We start from the raw sequence: 18,556 nt of genomic DNA, 5'->3' as shown, positions 1-18,556 counted from the left end.
AGATTCATTTTCAATCTCATCCAGATTCATTTTTCTTCAGATTCATTCATTCATTCCTCTCCCAATTTTGCTTAGTTGCTGCCAAGGGTTATCTTGGATTTTGATCAGTTGTCGCCAAGGGTTATCTTGGATTTTGCTCAATTGTCGCTAAGGATTATCTTGGATTTTGCTCAGATGCCGCCCAGGGTAATCTTGGATTTTGCTCAGATGCTGCTGAGGGTTTTCTCGGAATTATGGTTAGTTACCGTCGAGGGTTTTCTCGAAACTATGCTCAAATACCGTCGAGGGCTTTCTCGAAATTATGCTCAGTTACTACCGAGGGTTTTCTCGAATTATACTCAGTTACCGTCGAGGGTTTTCTCAGAACTATGCTCAGATGCCGCTGAGGACTTTCTCAAAATTTTGCTCAGTTGCCGCCGAGGGCTTTCTCAGAACTATGCCCAAATGCCGCCAAGGGCTTTCTCGAAATTATGCTCAGTTACCGCCGAGGGTTTTCTCAGAACTATGCTCAGATACCGCCAAGGGCTTTCTGGGAACTATGCTCAGATGCCGCCAAGGGCTTTCTCGGAATTATGCTCAGTTACCACCGAGGGTTTTCTCGAAATTATGCTCAGTTACCGCCGATGGTTTTCTCGGAACTATACTCAGATGCCGTCGAAGGCTTTCTCGGAATTATGCTTAGTTGCCACTGACGGCTTTCTCGGAACTATGCTCAGATGCCGCCAAGGGCTTTTCCGAAATTATACTCAGTTACCACCGAGGGTTTTCTTGGAACTATGCTCAGTTTATGCTCAATTTATATTCAATTTATGCTCAGATTTCACTCAATTCCAACTTAAACTCTTTGAAATTTATCTTAGATTTTAAGTGCACACACTTGCACAGTTGTTACATTAGTCAAGGAGAATTTTTCAAATTCAAGGATCTGACACTATCAGTGAGAGTTTTTGCTCGATGACCTGACAACCTGTTAGTCCGGGGAGAGCTTTACTCTTAAGGATCCGAATACCCCGACGAATTGCTAAATCAGGCTGCAAAATGAACTGTCACTAACTTTGGCATTCGGATATCGCACTATCTATCAAAATAGATTTACTATCTAGTTTGCTTCAACCCTCTGCCAAATAGGGGCATCTGTAGACACCCCATTTTGCACTCGCCTGATTAATCAACTCATCAACCTGATTGCAACGGTTCCCAATGATGGATGTTTATTCCAATGCTTTATTTTGTTCCTAGTGATGTTTCAGAAATCCGGATGAGGTATTTCGAACCGACAAAACTATAGAAACCACGCTACGTTAGGAAAATATAACCCCAAAACTTAGAAATCATCATCTTATAGACAAAAAGAAGCTTCACGATAAAAATCACTAAAAAAATAACCAAATTACCAAAATATACCTAACCTTAAAACATCCCTAGAGCCTACATTACGCTTAAGAAGACTCTTTCAAACACATAAAACAACAAATCAAAACCAATTAAATCATCTCGTCAATTTTCACAGAATTTGACAAAATTATGAAAATGTCCCTCATAAAATTTACGACCATTTCATACCAAAAACTTCATAAATGATAAAAAAAAAAACCAACATTCCCATTAAATTCCTTACAAAAAATCGATTCCAAAACATCCTGGAACATTGAAAAATAACTTAAAGCACAAAAAGTCATCTCCGAGGGTAAACCGATAATTTTACAATTTTAATAATTAAAAATTTTAATAAATAAAACAGTAAATAATGTAAAGTGAAACATTAATAAAATTAATTTAAAATTTTGAATCAAAAAATCGATCAATCAGGCTCTCAGGCAAAATTGTTGATGGTTGCCAATATATTTATTCAAGGATCCCTCCATCTGGGGGCCTAAAGAATTAAAGATATAATAAAGAGGGTTCTCCAAAAAATTAAAGTCAATCAAGTAAGACTAAAGTCAAGATCTTAAAGTCACTCAAGTAAGACTAAAGTCAAGATATTAAAAGTCAACCAAGTAGGACTTAAGTCAAAATCTTAAAGTCAATCAAATGAGACTAAAAGTCAAAACCCTAATAGAGTTCTAATTAAATAATAATTCTATTTAAAACAATCCTAATTAAATAATAACTCTATTTAATAGAATTCTAACTAAATAATAACTCCATTTAATAGAATTCTAACTAAATAATAACTCTTTCTAAAAGAATTATAATTAAACAATAATTCTCTCTAAAAGAATTATAATTAAACCTTAACTCTATCTAAAAGGCACTTAAAAAGGTTTATAAATAGGAGCCTCCACACCATATTTTCGTATGAAAAAATAAATTCTAGAAAAAGTAGGTCAAAAAGCTATCCTAGCCTCCCATAAACCCTAATTTTGAAGTCCCAACTCCTTACCTAACATCCATATCAAAACTTTAGCTTAAAAAAATACCTAGAAGCTCTTCAAAAAACACCCAGAAATCTAGAAAAAAAAGTCAGAAGATTCACATCTAAGAAGAAAGTACCTCTTCTTGAAGATCTAAAATAAATCTGACAACAGAACAAAGCGAGGAATACTGTACAAGGATTTGTTCTATCAGATCTGAGGGAACAAAACTGTTGCGTTCGAAAAAGGTAACTATTTTATTTTTTTATTATTATTTAAGTCTTGTTAGCAATGTAGTTTTATTTGAAAATTAGTAGAGACCGACGTTTGCCGGGCGGGGTTGGTGCCTAATACCTTCCAATCCCGTAACGTGATCCCCGGACCCGTATTTTTCTCTCGTAGATTAGTAGTATTTACCTTTTTAGAGTCGGTATTTGGTTCCTAGACCGTAATAACTAGGTAGCGACTCCCAAACCTCAAAAATCAAAAGTGGATCCGCGCACCCCGTGGATCAAAGGCACTTTCAGAGGGTGTGCATTACATCCTAAGGAATTTCTATAAAAAAAGTAAGAGAGTTAGAAGTAGAAGATGCAAAATAGACAAATAACCCACCTTATCCCTTGAGGTTCTTTGAATGAGCTTGAATATTGAAGTGGCCTTGAAAGTTGAATGATTTGCTTGAGGGTGAATGGTTGGAAAATGGGGAATTTGTTGGTTGAAGGTGGAGAGGGGCGTGATTGCTCTTAAGTAGAAGCTTGGGTTGAGAGGAGGTTAGAGTGAGTAGAAAATTGGGTAGAATTTAGAGTAGAGAAATGGGGGCTTGAGGGCATGAACTGTTCATTAAAAATGGGGTTATTTATAGAGTTTTGGAGAACTTTTAGGGATAAAGTGGTCCAACCCTAAAAATAAAGAGAATGGACATGAGGTTTAGGTTATTTCTTTTGGATTTTTCATTTGTATGAGATAACATTGGTGAAGAAATCCAAAAAATATTCTTTGATCTTTGATTTTTTGGTAATAGAAGTGAGAGAACAAAAGTACTTTTTGGGAGGGTGAATAGGAGAGTGACATGTGTAAAGGTGGAGTGGTAGGTGAAAAGTAGACCTTAGTTCATTTGTAAATAACTCATAAAGAAAGGGTGGATGTATATTTTTGAAATGGACTAATGGAAGAATAAAAGTATTTTTGAAAGGATGAACAGGAGATTAACATGTATAAAGGTGAAGTGGTAGGTGAAAAGTAGATATTGATTCATTTGTAAATAACTCATAAAACAAGGCGTGAATGTAAGTTTTTGAAATAGACTAATGGGAGAGTTCCATGTATGTACTTGAAGATTCTGACCTTTTGAGGGTATGATTGGAAGTTTTCTCAACTTTATGGATTATTACCAAATACCCAAGAACCTTTTTAGTTTGACTACACCTTTTGATAAGGGTATTCTTGGATTTTCACAAAGGGAGTTGACTCTCCAATTAGTTAAAGTATTGGATATTGGAAGCATATGAGATATCAACATGTGTCATCCTTTGAGAGGGTGTGGGAGAATGGGCTTAGTATTGGGCTTAGGGAATGGACTTGATTTATGGATAATGGATAATGGTAATATGGACCTTGGGTTAAGGTCTTAGGATCACTTGGCTTGATTAGGATATGGAACTTGTTTATGGACTTGCGTTAGGGTATGGGTATTGGATCGGTTAATAGAGAATGCTTTCAGATTCGGATCAGGTTAGCTTGGATTAGGGACAAGGTCGAGCATGCAAAACTATATGACATGATGCATGTATGCATGTATACATGAGGATGATACCAAGTGGCAATGTGGGCCCGTTGAAAGGCTTAAATTCTTAATTGAAATCAATTTGAGAAAATTTAGATTTTCCTAATAAGTTTGTGCAAATTGGGGTGTCTACATTACCCATCCCCTTGAAATTTTTTGAAAATGCCTTCTATAGGAGATGTGGCTTGATATCATCCAAGAAAGATGTGTCCTCAAAATCTAGACTAGATGATCTAGCTTCACTTGCTCCAACTTCATCAAATTTTTGTCTTGGGCGCTCATAACCATAAGGACTTCCATGCTTCTTAAAGTACTCTGGTATCAATTGCCATAAACCCGGGACACATTTAGCAAAAGACAATGCACCCTAGAATTCCAAAAGTTAAACCATCTCGCGTTAGGGTACTAGCACTGTCATTAGCACTCCTGTTCGCCTCTCAAGAATCTGACAGACTAAGTGTGGGAAGAATAACGAATGACCTTTCTTCAACTTGACACAAGCATTGATCAGGGTCTCTAAGATGAGATGGGACATGCAAAAAGTTGGATCCTTGGTCTGGATCGCGTGCATGATGTGAATGTGCTTTGCAAAGAGGAAAGTGTTGTTTTGCATCCCCAAAATGCTAGATGCCAGTCATTATCAACAAAGATCCAATCGTATGACAAAAAATTCAAGAATTGAGGATTCTTGACAATGGTAGAGGTTAGTGAATTTTCGAGATACAAAACTCACAATATTTCAAGAGGATGCGTTTCTCTCAATCTTAAGATCTTAGAATTTAGCCTAGGTATGAAAATTTTATGTATAGTTCGAGGTGAAGCATAAATCTCATTGATTAGTAACACCAAGACCTTTGCGAAAGAATCTTAGAGTGGATGTAGGCACGTTGCCGAACCACTATAAAATGTTTGTCTCGTGTTTGTGGAAGTACTTCTATTAATTTACACTTAGATAAATGCATGTTATGAATGAATATTATGCTATGTATGACATACCATAAATCTTTAGATTCTAAGTAAATAACTATTGCATTGCAAATTAAAGACTTGTTGTGAGAATGGAGATTTATATTGCCGAATCATATAAGTCTTATGTCTCATGCATGTGTTTATGATTCTGCAACTTACACTTGAATGCTTTGAATGACATAAGATGCCATGAATGCTGAATAGGTAAATCTTATATGACCATTGAATGACATGACGAAATGAATGTTTCAATTAAGTGTATTTTCATTAAATACATTTTAGAGACATAAGTACAAAATCGAGGATAAGTGAATGACCTAGAATAAATAGTCACATTATCAATCTAAGTTAAAGTTAGATAAATCGAAAGAAATTTTAATTATCCTATTCACCCCCCCTTTAGGACTAAACACAGTACGAAGTCCGATATTTTCACTGAGTCCACTATAGGATTCCTCTTGGGCATTCTACTAGGATTCACTTCCTTACTAATGACTTTTGGCTCTAGATCATATAGCCCACTCACTACACATGTTCAGTGTTAGCACCTACTAGAGCTAGGAACCTATTAGTATTGGGGTTGTTATTGTTCTTCTTTTTTCTTTTCTTGGGTGGGCCTGAGCTCCCAACACTACCAATATTGCTCCCTGAAGGAGCCTTAGTGTTGTACCTGGATATAGCCTTGTTCACATTCTCTGAGGTCCTAAGCTTTGGAGGGATGGATTCCACACCTTCTTCTTCCTTATCCATCCATTCCATATTCTCATCTTCTGAGTCCTCCACATCCTCCTTTTGGTTAACAATAGGGGTACTAAGAACTTCATGCTGGATTCCCTCCACAATGTTGGTCTTAGGAACTTTGGCTGGACTCTTCCTTTGGTGGGTAGCCTCGGTCCAACCTTCATTTTCTAAGTAGTTCTCAATGTTTGTTGCCAAGTGATTAGTTTAAGCAAGGTTCTTACAAGGAACGTAATTGTCATGCTCGGTCTGCACATCCTTCTTTATTAAGGGGAAATTGGCATCGAAGTGCCCAAATGTAAAGCAAAAGCCATATTTCGGTAGGTACCAATCATATTCAACTCTCACCTCAGCCTGATATCCTTATTGATTTTAACTTTGAGAAACCTGGGAAATTCTGAATCAGCTTTTACCTCTACACATACCCTAGCATATGATAACCTACTACCCTCATCAGTAGCATTATCCATATACAATGGCCTCCCCATACCACTAGCAACATATCCCAATCCTCTTGGGGTCTAGAATTGTTTTGGGAGGTTGAACAGCTTTATCCACAAATGAATAAAAGCTTCCTCTCTCTTCTCCAATTTCACCCTGGGATCCCATCCCTTCACCACCATGAATTTACCACCTATAAACTGGGGCCCTTTCTCCAGGATGTCCAGAAGATAATCCTCCTCTCTAAACTTAAAGAAGAAAAGCTTGTTATCATCTGAGAAACGTCGAGAGCTCCGTTAATTTTCTAGATAGCACCGACTACATTCTTAATTAAAATGAAGGGTAGCTTGGCATTAAAGAAGTGCCCCACCAAACACCTAACCACTTCGAAATTTTCTTCTCCAGAACATCCTCAGGATAGTCAATGAGAATGTATGTACCTTCCCTAAAAGGTTTGAAGTATTGAATCTCTTTCATGTTCATGCTCTTAACCGAAGCAATCGAGCTGAATATCTTGTTACCTTGCATTCTAATTGGTGCAAAGCCTCCTGGATCAACCTCATGTCAAGACCAAGAGTAGAGCAAAGACATAATCTCTGTGTAACATTGGAATCACTCCAAAGAAAATTCCCATTCGTCGAATGGCCAAAAAACTGCCTTCATTATTTTCCACCTTCCTTAAATATCAATTCAATATTACAATCTCCAACTCCAACTAGGAGAGCAATAAACTATGAAGAAGTAAACTAGGAAACCAATAAACAAGGAAAGAAATAAACAAAACAAAAAAACAGAATTGCAACAAATAAGTAAGCTTCCTAAAAATCCTCTGCATATCATAATAGCTCCATTGTTTACGGAATTATGGAGCATCAATTGCCGGCTCTCCTGAATAACTTGACTCTAGCAAATTTTGACGAGTGTAAGCAGTTAATAGATGTGGATGTAAACGCTTGACTTTCGAAGCTTGCAACCAAACAGAGTCCGAATTTGGACGATTTTTCCATTCCACTAAGAACTTGTAATATCTTCCTCAACGAGTTGTAACAAATTGATGGTCAAGAATGGCAGCAATCTCATCTAGCAGTGCTGTATTTTCTACAACTCACAGAACTGGTGTTAACTCTGGAATCGGTATTACGAAAATTTCATCGACATCACCCTTGAACTCCATAAGGTCTTCTATGTTAAAAACAGGGCTAATACCAAAATCAAAAGGTAAATCAATGACATATGCATTAGTGCCCAATTTTATGGTTACTTTAAAAGGACCTGTTTGGCGTGCATGAAGCTTAGTAAAACTCCCTAGAAGAAAATGCTTCGGCCTTAAACGAACAAGAACCATATCACCTTCATTAAATTGTTGATCCTTGCATCTTGCATTTGCTGAAGTTGCATAAGAATTTGTATGGAAGGTAAGGTGTCGTTTGTATTCATCATGGACATCTTGCATATAGCTAGAAAAATCTAGTGCATCCTCGCTTGGCCTGGGTGGCAATGGTAATGAGTTAACATCAAGTGGAGTGCTAGGTCGGAACCCATAGACCACTTTGAATGGAGTGCAGCCTGTTGACCTATTAATAAAATTATTGAAGGCAAATTCGGCATGCGGAAGCACCATATCACAGCTGGTCACATGATCCTCGACGAGGCAGCATAATAAATTTCCCAAACTCTTGTTGGTTACTTCAGTTTGGCAATCAGTTTGGGGATAGAATGCACTAGAAACCATCAGCTTTGTTCCTATTATCGTCCACAATGTCTTCCAGAAATAACTCACAAATTTAACGTCCCTATCAGACACAATCGAAGCCAGAATACCATGCAAATGGTCGATTTCCTACATAAATATTGCAAGCACTTTTGATGCCTCATAAGTTTTGTGACATGGAATAAAATGGGACACCTTGGAAAAACGATCGACCACCATAATTGAATCATGTTGCCAAAGAGTTCTTGGCAACCCAAGAACAAAGTCCATACTAATATGCTGCCATGGATTGTCTAGAATGGGGAATGGCGTATAGAGCCCCACTTGTTGCTTGGTTCCTTTATTTAATTGGCAAATCCGACACCGATCAACCACTGTATACACATCCCAATAACATGTGACAAACGGTCATAGGGATTACATCGCACCAAGCTTCGTCCACGTATTTTTTCCCAATGAAAATTTAACCAAGCATCGTTGCTTCACTGGGACTGAATTGGCTTCATTAACCCAACTGATCCGATAAGGAGTAGGATGTTTCTTAGTTTTCAGCCCCAAATGTTCGATGGCAGCTTTGGAGATCACATTCATGCCACTGCCATTATCAATAATGACATTTAAGGCCCGACCACTATGTGCCATGCATGTGTGAAAAATATTGGTGTGCAACCACTTTGGATTAGCTTGGAGCTCTCTCTTAGTTCCCGTCAACATTCACTGGATCACGCAGCTAGGTAAATCCGACCCACCCAAGTGTTCTTCTTCACAATGACAAATCCCATCGGTCTCCTCCCCATCCGTGTCTTCAATAGTATCAACTACTAATAATTATTTTTCACATATAAAGGCTAGTTTCTTATCTCTTGTAGGACACACAACAACATAGTGTCTAAAGCCTTTACATTTCTGACATTGTGGCCCTTCGTTAAAAGCTTTTGCTTTTCCTTTTTGGTATCCACTCACCGTACCTCTAGATTGATCTTTCAGTAATGGTGGCCTTTGTGATGAAGGCATGGCGACACGTTCCAGTCTTGAATCCATCGACGTCATTTTCCTCCCAACCGAAGGTCCCATTTGTCTCTTAATATGGAGTGCCAATTGATACTCCTCCTTCACATTGATTAAACATGCAGTCCACATTTCTTTGCATAGTTCACTGTGTAATCCGGTGCGGTATCGAGCCAAAGTCTGTTGTTCAGTCTCCATGATCTTGCTATGGACAGTCAGTTCATGAAAGCAATCCGTAAATTGATTAACACTCAACGACCCTTGCCTAAGTTGCAACATCTCTTCGGACATCATTTGCTCATAATCAATGGGCAAATATTTTTCCTTCATTTCTTCCCAATTAGAAACTGCTGGTCGTCGAGTACGACGTAATTGTTCTTCCACACTTTCCCACCATGCTTGTGCATGCCCCTTCAATTTCATCCGAGCATAACGAACATTTCTATCCTCTAATATAGCAAACCAATCGAAATAATCCTCGATAGCTGTTAACCAGTCCTCAAAAGCGTTGGGCTATAACTTTCCATAAAAATCTGGCACATCAACCTTCATTATCTTGGTTAGTTCATTAAGAGGTTGATAACTTGCGCCATGTCTAGCATGATCTAGATGAAATTTTCACCTCTAACGTCAGATTTGAGGTCCATGATCCTCAAACTCATGGTTTTCTTCCTCTTCCCAACCTTCATCAGTATCTCCATCACTTTCGTCCAAACCCCCCTACGAACTACTCTGCGCCCTCTCCGATTGAAGGGCCCATACTCCTCTCGAACGTAACGTTCATCCATAGCATCTAGTCGATGAGTGAGTTGCTCCAACACTGTGGTGATTTGATCGATTTGGTGCTGCAACTGAGGTTGGTCTGTGTTTTGGTTATTTGGGTTTTGGTCGTTTGGATTTGGATTGTTCAGATTTTGGTTGTTTGCCATGGCATATGAAGTACCACTACGGGTTACAGGCATGAGACTCGAAACTCCATAATGAAAGAACCTTGCTCTTATACCAAAATTGGTGCAAAGCCTCCTAGATCAACCTGACGTCATGACCAAGAGCAGAGCAAACACAGAATCTCTCTGTAACATTGGAATCACTCCAAAGAAAATCCTCATTCGTTGAATGACCAAAAACTGCCTTCATTATTTTTCACCTTTCTTAAATATCAATCCAATATTACAATCTACAACTCCAACTAGGAAAGCAATAAACTAGGACGAAGTAAACTAGGAAAGCAATAAACTCGGAAAGAAATAAACAAAACAAAAGAAATTGAATTGCAACAAATAAGTAAGCTTCCTAAAAATCCTTTGCATATCATAACAGCTCCATTGTTTATGGAATTATGGAGTATCAGTCTCCTGATTTGCATTAAAAAGCAATAAACTTGGAAAGAAATAAACAGAACAAAAAAATAGAATTGCAACAAATAAGTAAGCTTCCTAAAAATCTTCTGCATATCATAACAGCTCCATTGTTTACGGAACTATAGAGTATCCTTCTCCTAATTTGCATCAAAAAACAATAAACTAGGAAGAAGTAAACTAGGAAAGCAGTAAACTCAGATAGAAATAAATAAATAAAATAAATAGAATTGCAACAAATAAGCTTCCTAAAAATCCTCTGCATATCATAACAACTCCATTGTTTACAAAATTAGGGAGTATCTTTCTCTTGATTTGCATTACTAACACCCAGCTAAATTGAAAGCCAATCAACAAACCCCTTTGCACCGGTGGTCATCTTGGTTGCTGCAATATTTTTTTAAATGAAATTTAATGCATCCGATAAACAACTAATTTTTTACCTTAAATCTTTCATGATGAGGAACCGAGCTTTATTTAGTTCCAGCATGTCAAGATTCAATTGAATTTTGCTATTTTTGGTGGGTTTTTTTTTTTTTTTCTTTATGAAGGAAGGTACTTAACATACATATTTGTGTCTTGCATCCCTCACAGGGGAGGGGTGGGTGCTCATGGCAGGGTCAGTTAACAAAATCACATTATCACTCAGGTAGGAACACTTTGGCTTCTCACGCACAATCCACACAGGTTGCAATAGCTCCACAACCTAGCCAAGATCAAAGTCAAGCAAATATAAATTCCCAACTTGGGAGCATGGTATCAACAATTGCAGCAACACTACCAAGAATACTACAAGCATTATCCATGTTATGACCATTATCACCACTATAATCCATATCAACACATGCTAATCAGCAATATCAACAACATATACACACTACTCCCTCACATGTAATCCAAGTGACAAATCAACCCCAACCCCTAGAAGAGCCATTATATATTTAAAAAAGAAAGTTAGTTTTACAACCATCAATCATTTATAAAGAAGTTCAATAAATTTAATCATTTTGCCTGATTACAATACTACCCGAGTACTTGAGCTAAAAAAAGTACTTACTAACATAAGATCCATCTCTAGAAACAAATTATTTTATTAAAATTGAACTAAAATAATCAATATTAAATGGAAAATTAGAATAAAAATCTTTATTCTTCTTGTTGAACCTGAAGAGTTGCAAATGACATTTTCGTTCGAAGACAACCCTGAAGAGCCACAATCATTTTTTTGTTTTGTAAGTTGAAGACTGGATTTTTTTAGATGGATTCATTGCATCATTCAACATTTGTAGAGTAAAAATGTATCTAAAAAGAACAAGAACAAATAAAATATAAAAATATATTTTAGATTAGTAAGTAAGATCATTCCACTGAGGATTGGGAAACTAATATTTCAGGCTTTAAAAATCAAAGGAAAAAAAAAGGTCTGATTTTTGGAGAAAACTAAATATTAATTAAATTAACTAAAAAATCTAAATTGAAAAACATCTTAGGAGACTGGATCCACATATGATAATTAATTTAAGTCAATCTATTCTCACGTTCTTCTTGGATAATTAAAATTAAGAAATCGCCAAAGGTTCTTGATTCTGAAAGTTTAACAATAAAAACCCTTTTTTTTTTATAAATCTAAGAACTGGCTAAGATTCACTTCCCTTCAAAGTTTTATCACCCAACGGTCCTATATCATAGCAAGCATCTAATATAATGGGTTCTTCCCAATAATAACAAATCACGTCTGAGATAAGGGATAAGTGGAAATAAATAACAAAATTTTAGAAACAAGATTTGTTGAATAAAAATCTATTAAGAACTTTGAAAAATATGTAAGAAATTTAAAAATAAAAATTAATTAAACATCTTAGCTTCATCAATCTCCCTAGATTGTGAAATTAGCCAAGACTCATTCTAGAAAATAAAAAATAACTTATGTTTTATTGATCTTTTTAAATAAATCTTGAACAACTACTTGTCTTTCAATTTTTAGAAAGTAATAATTAAAACCTAAAATAAAAATAGAAGAAGAAAAGATTAGGAGATGAGAGGAGAGAAGGATCAAAGAGAGAGAAAAGAGAATCCAAAAACTAGAAAATCAATGTCTTTTATAATATAAAAAAAAACTAGGGTTGCTTTGACAATAAGTTTTTGTCATTTTTTCGTCTGATTTGGTTCTTCTACGTGAAATAGAATTATTTTCCCTACTCAATTAGAATTTTAACCCCATTTACCTTACTCTGTTAAGATAATCGAGTCAAACGTTAGCTCCAAAATGGTGAAACATGACAGATTTGAAGTCTTTAATTTGTTACGTATTTATGACCAATTCAAAAACGATTTAGTTTTGTTATGTAAAATAAGAATTTGTTCTCCTCTGAATCATTTTGCTAATCCTAAAATCTCGCCTTATTTTGATAAGTGAGTCAAAAGTTATAGTCAAAACAGTATGACATGACAGAATCACAACTTGATTCTATCAATCTAGAACCATCGGATCTCTTAGATCATGCTTTGACTTTGACCTTTGACTTTTGAATTTTGACATTGATAGCTTTCCCACTATTTGATTCTTCAATTCCTATTTGTTTTCCCTACAAGAAATGTATATATAATTAAATCCTCAAAATTTGGGAAAATACATGTAATTTAGTCAATAAAATGTAATTTATGATGAATTAACAATTATGCATGATTTTATAAAGAAATCGTAACTCTAGGCTAAAAAATATCGTTAAGTAATCTATTAAACAATGGGAAAATACATATTTTTATACACTTAATATGCCCCAAACCTAGATTTTTCTAGTCCTAAACAAAACAAAAAAATTAAATTAAATTAAAAATAATGTCATTTTTGTAGGCCTCTCGACTATAATTAATGAATACAGTAAGCCCTTAAACCCACAGGTTACCCTTAGTAGACAAGTTTGACTCACTTTTTAATCATTGACGACTTTCACCCTATTGAAACATCGATAATTTAGTCACAGTGGGTTCTTTTTTTTACATTTGTTTCTTTTGGATCTTTTCATTACATTCTACAGTTCATACTTCAATTTATTTTCTTAATTTTTGACTTTGTTTTTCCTAACACTCTAGGCAAACAGAGATTTCACTCCACTCTAATCAACCTAGACTCTCAAAACTTGTCAGATGTATAGTGAATTTATCAAAGATACAATTCTTTCAAATATCCATTAAGTGAATGATAATGTAATGGCTCAAATCTCAAGGGTTATTATTGATATTCTAATTTTTCTAATTTTAATAAAATGTCTAAAAACATCTACTCATGCTTTGTTTTGAAAAATAAATATCAACACGATCTTTTTTTTTTTTTTATAACTTAAAAGAAATATTTTGGTTAACCAACCCATACCCCCAAACCTAAATTGAATATTGTCCTCAATATTCTAATCTCTAGAATGAATACATGAAATGGAGATTGAAAATAACTAAACATGTAAGGAAAATGGTGAAAAACACCTGATTTGACTTATCTCGGATATAGGAATGACCTGAAATGTTTAAACCACTAAAATCCATTTTTCTTCAAAAAATAAATATTACTCTATTGGTTGTTTAAAAACTCTAAAACCATGGGTTGCCTCTAAAAAATGCTAAGTTTAACATCTTCATCTAGACGGATGTCATTTTTAATCCTAGTATACAGGATCCTCGATTTGGATCTCACAATCCTCTAAAATGGAGCATTTTAGATACGGCATCAGTCTTTGTCCATTGACTTTGAAATCAATTCATCCTTAGGGTTCTGGACTTCTATTGCACCATGTTAGTGCACGTATGGATTATGTATGGGCCTATCCATTTAGTTATTAATTTCCCAAAAAACAGATGTAACTATGTGTCACAGAGTAGACCCTCATGCCCTAGTTGGAACTCTTTTCTTAGGATGAGCTTATCGTGCACCATATTTTTCTTTCCTTGTATTTCCTAGTACAATCGTACGTATCATTCCTAATTCCATCCAGCTCATTGAGTTAGAGTTTCTTGTTCTCTCATGCCTAGTCAAGATCAAAATTAAAGCGTTTAATAACCTAGTACGCTCGATGTTCTAACTCGACTAGCAAATGATAGGCTTTTTGAAGATGAGCCTATAGGGAAACATTCCTATGGATGTTTTGTAAGTTGTGTAATATGCTCATAAGGCATCTATTAGTAGCAATGACCAATCTTTACAAGTGGTGTTGATAGTTTTCTCTAAAATTATTTTTATCTCTCGATTAAAGATTTCTACTTATCTACTTGTTTGAGTGTGATAAGGAATAACAACTTTATGTGTTATCCTATACTTTCACATTATAGATTCGAAAGCCTAATTGCAAAAATGTTTTTCCTCATCGATAATGATAGCTTAAATGAATCGTAATGTGCCAATATAGTTTCCTTGAGGAACGTGACTACCACCTTATGATAATTTATTTTGCAAGCAACAACTTCAACCCATTTGAAAACATAATCAACCGCAACGAAGATATAAAGATATTTGTATGCATAGGGACAATACTTGAACAAGTAAGGATCATCCCAGAAGTACCATTGTACTTTGCTTAGAAATATAAGCCGCTCTTGTTTTGACCAGGTACTAGGTGTTTATTCCGTGATAATATAATTTACGATGTCAACATATCTTGGAACATTAGAGTGTGAGATGAACATGATTTGTTCATTTGAAAATATTTCAAGGATTGGAGAGGAATTGAGCGATGACTCAACAATTAGTCTAGACAAATGGTCTACGATCACATTTTCAAATCATTTTTATCTCAAATTTCGAGATCAAATTCTTTCAAAAGAATGTCTCAACAGATAAGGCGAACCTTAACATCTTTGTTGGTAAGAAGGTACTTGAGGGCTATGTGATTAGAGTAGACCAATACCTTGGATCATATCAAGTTAGATATGGATTCATCAAGTGAAAACACTATAACTAGCAACTCCTTCTCTGTGGTGGAGTAATTGTGTCGGATGTCATTCAATGTTTTGCTAGCATAAGGAATGACATATGAAAATTTTTCCACTCATTGTCTTAGCACGGCTTCTATAGCATAATCAGAGGTGTTGCACATTACCTCAAAAGGGATACTCCAATCTAGGGTTGGCAATAACCAGAAATATACTTGATGTCTGAATCGGTCTGATCCAATATGATCCAAGAAACATGAAAAATCAGATTTTTAGATTGGAGTCAGATTGAAATCTTAGATCCGAAATAATTTCGAATCAGATTCAGATCTACCCCAATTTGATCCGAACATATTTCAATAATTTTTTGTATTCTTAATTTCATATCAATACATAGAGAGATAACATTTTAATCTTTTTAATTTCCCTCTATATTTGTAGTAGAAAAGTAGATTTTTTAAAATTCTATATTTTTAAGTTTTTTGAACATTGATAATTTAAAAATAAAGCATGTGTTAGGATCAGTTTCAGATTAAGGATGAAATGAAAGGGATCAAATTCGGTTCACATACTCATTAATCTGTTTGGATTGGGTACATCTTTAAAAAAAATCGGATCGGAGTGACACTAATCCGATACTAAACCGATCTGTTCCCAACCCTACTCCAATCCGGAGGGGTCTAATAAGGATGTTGAAGTCAATTCAGTCTTAAGCTTATTGCAAGCTTGTAAGTAGTTGGAGTCAAATCCTCAAAAAGCATTCTTGGCCAAAATATCACACATAAGCTTTGAGATTTTGCTAAAAAAGATCGTACCACTCTAACAATTTTAAGAGGTGGGGTTGGCAATTAGTTCAATATTGGCCTTGTTGACCTCTATTCCCTTCTTGGAGATTATGTGGCATAAGACAATCCCTGACTTCACCAGAAAGTGATACTTCTCCTAGTTAAGAATTAAGTTCTTTTCTGTCCAACATTTAAGCACGAGTGTCAGATGATGAAGACGTTTATCAAAACTAAACTCAAATACAGAAAAAAAAAATTCATGAAGACTTCTAGAAATCATTCGACCATATCTAAAAAGATACTTAACATGCACTGCTGAAATGTAGTAGGTGCATTGCATAACCCAAATGGCATGTGACGGTAGGCAAACTTATCAAATGGGCATGTAAAGGTTGTCTTCTCTTGATCTTCAAGAGCGATTGGGATTTGATTATACCCGGAGTAGCCATCTAAGAAGTAGTAGTGGGAATGGCCAACTAGGCGCTCCAACATTTGATTATGAATGTAAGGGGGAAATAATCTTTCCAAATCATGGCATTGAGTTTTCTATATTCAATGCACACTCGCCATCCTATTTGGTTGTGAAGGGGACAAACTCATTGTCCTTATTGGCCATGACCGTGACTTTATTGGGTATAACATGAACTAAGCTAACCCAACAACTATTCGAGATGGGGGGGTATCATATATATGATACCCGCCTCTAACAATTTGATCTCTTTAAATCTCAGAGCTTCTTTCAAAATAGGGTTCAATCTCCTCTGTGGTTCTCTTGATGATTTAGTGTTATCTTTCAGATTAATCTAGTACATGACCATAGAGGGGATAATCCTTTTTATGTTGGCTATAATCTAACCAATAGCCTCATGGTCCTCTCGTAGCACTATTAGAAGTTTACGCTCCTTTTCAGAATCTAGATCAGATGCTATATTAATTAATAGTTCAAAATCTATTTTCTATGGTTAAAATAAGCGACTACTTTACACAATTTTGACCAGCTATTATCCAAGTCAGCTCTGATTTATTTTCTACTCCGTTGCAGGTATTTAGGCATTCAACAAGTGGATTTTGGTGGTGGACGGATTGGTGATTGGGAAGGGATAACTAGTCCAGACTATATAGATAAATGTACTTCAAGATATGAAAAGAGACTATATATGGATTCCTCTATTTTCTTGGAGCATTAGTCTTATAACCATTGGATTGTTGACAAAAGATGGGGTGCATAAAATTGAATACTCCGAAAAAGTAGAAGCTTTGGGTCTTTTACAGTCGATCTTCGTGGCAGCTGTTAATACTTGATTCAGAATAGGAGATACGATGGGCCAGTCCGTGCTTCATTTCATTTTGTGGCATGAGAAAGCTGATAGCCATGTGAAATATCATTCCATTATTAAGACTAGCCAAGCCGTGGATAAACTATTGTATACATCTGATAATGTAAAATAGAGGATTATTTTTTCCCAATCCCTTTTCTTTCTTGCGCAATATGCAATGAAAATGGTCATTAGTTGAATTAATACAATCTCTAAACCCCGTAGTGGCCTTAATATTGCTAACCCTATCTCACAAAGAATAATCAGAATTTAGATGCGGACTGCTGAAATATAGCAATGAGCAGAAGAATCATTTTGTGTTGGAGTGTGAGTGTAGACAATTATCTATTTTCAATTATGGTCCTCGCATCTTCTCGACAATGTTCCTACCCTTCTCTTCAATATGACGTCTCTTTTCTTCTAATTTCTCTCCCATCTTCTTCCCCAAATCCATCATCCTTGCTCTCCTGCCTGCTGTTGTTGTTCTCTTTAAATTCACTTCTTCACCAGCAAGAAAATGTTGATCCTTCACCACCTCTGCCCCTAATGATGATTGATACTGTGGGCTCTCTGGTCTGCTATTGTTGTTGCTCTCATATTGTTCATCACTACTCCTTAATAATACTGGGGCCTTGAGATCTTGAAGAGACTCGCTGTGACTGGTAGACCTAGACGGTTGAGAAGGAGATACCAAATCCTCAGAAGAAGCTTCATGTGTTGGCTGTTGAACACTTGCCACATTCTTTGTTTTTTCATTTTTGCCCTCCATGTGATGATTGCTGGATACTTCTTTGCTAGCTTCAAGCTTAAGTTTACTCTTCTCTCCAGGTTGAGAGCTCGAATCACTAACAACTGCCTCTTGACGAATCCACATGAATGGTGCAACTTTTCGAGGGACCCAATCATCCTTCTCCGCTAACATCCATGGAATGCATACACTTTCACAGTTTGGAAGTACTAAAGTTTCACGGATGGCCACCTGTACAAATGGCGCACTAGCATCAAACAGAAGATCCACCCAAGTTCATTCAGCCCCAAACCAAAAAAAAAAGAAATAAGAACTCCACTTTGTCGTTTCTTTTTAACAGCTGTTATTGGCACCCCAACTAAAAATAAAGAAAATAAGTGAATGGTTGAAAATAAGTAAAAGTTGAGGTGCCAATAGAAGCTCTT

At 35.9% G+C, this 18,556-nt stretch overlaps 1 protein-coding gene across 1 annotated transcript in view; it reads right to left on the bottom strand.

Moving 5' to 3' along the window:
* Positions 1 to 17,520: 17,520 nt before the first annotated feature.
* The window catches only part of LOC147401566 (uncharacterized), a 35,100-nt gene continuing 34,064 nt past the window's right edge, over positions 17,521 to 18,556 (bottom strand). Inside the window, exon 7 of the mRNA XM_086442885.1 lies at positions 17,521 to 18,362. Within this exon, the coding sequence (XP_086299011.1) occupies positions 17,739 to 18,362 (624 nt within the window). The 3' untranslated portion in view covers positions 17,521 to 17,738. The remainder of the gene's footprint in view (positions 18,363 to 18,556) is intronic.

Source organism: Akebia trifoliata, chromosome 5 (assembly GCF_017979445.1).
Source record: "Akebia trifoliata isolate Shusen 1 chromosome 5, ASM1797944v1, whole genome shotgun sequence".
NCBI classification, from domain to species: domain Eukaryota; kingdom Viridiplantae; phylum Streptophyta; class Magnoliopsida; order Ranunculales; family Lardizabalaceae; genus Akebia; species Akebia trifoliata.
The sequence above is the reverse complement of the archived record's forward strand: the minus strand, read 5'-3'. Positions and strand labels throughout refer to the sequence as shown.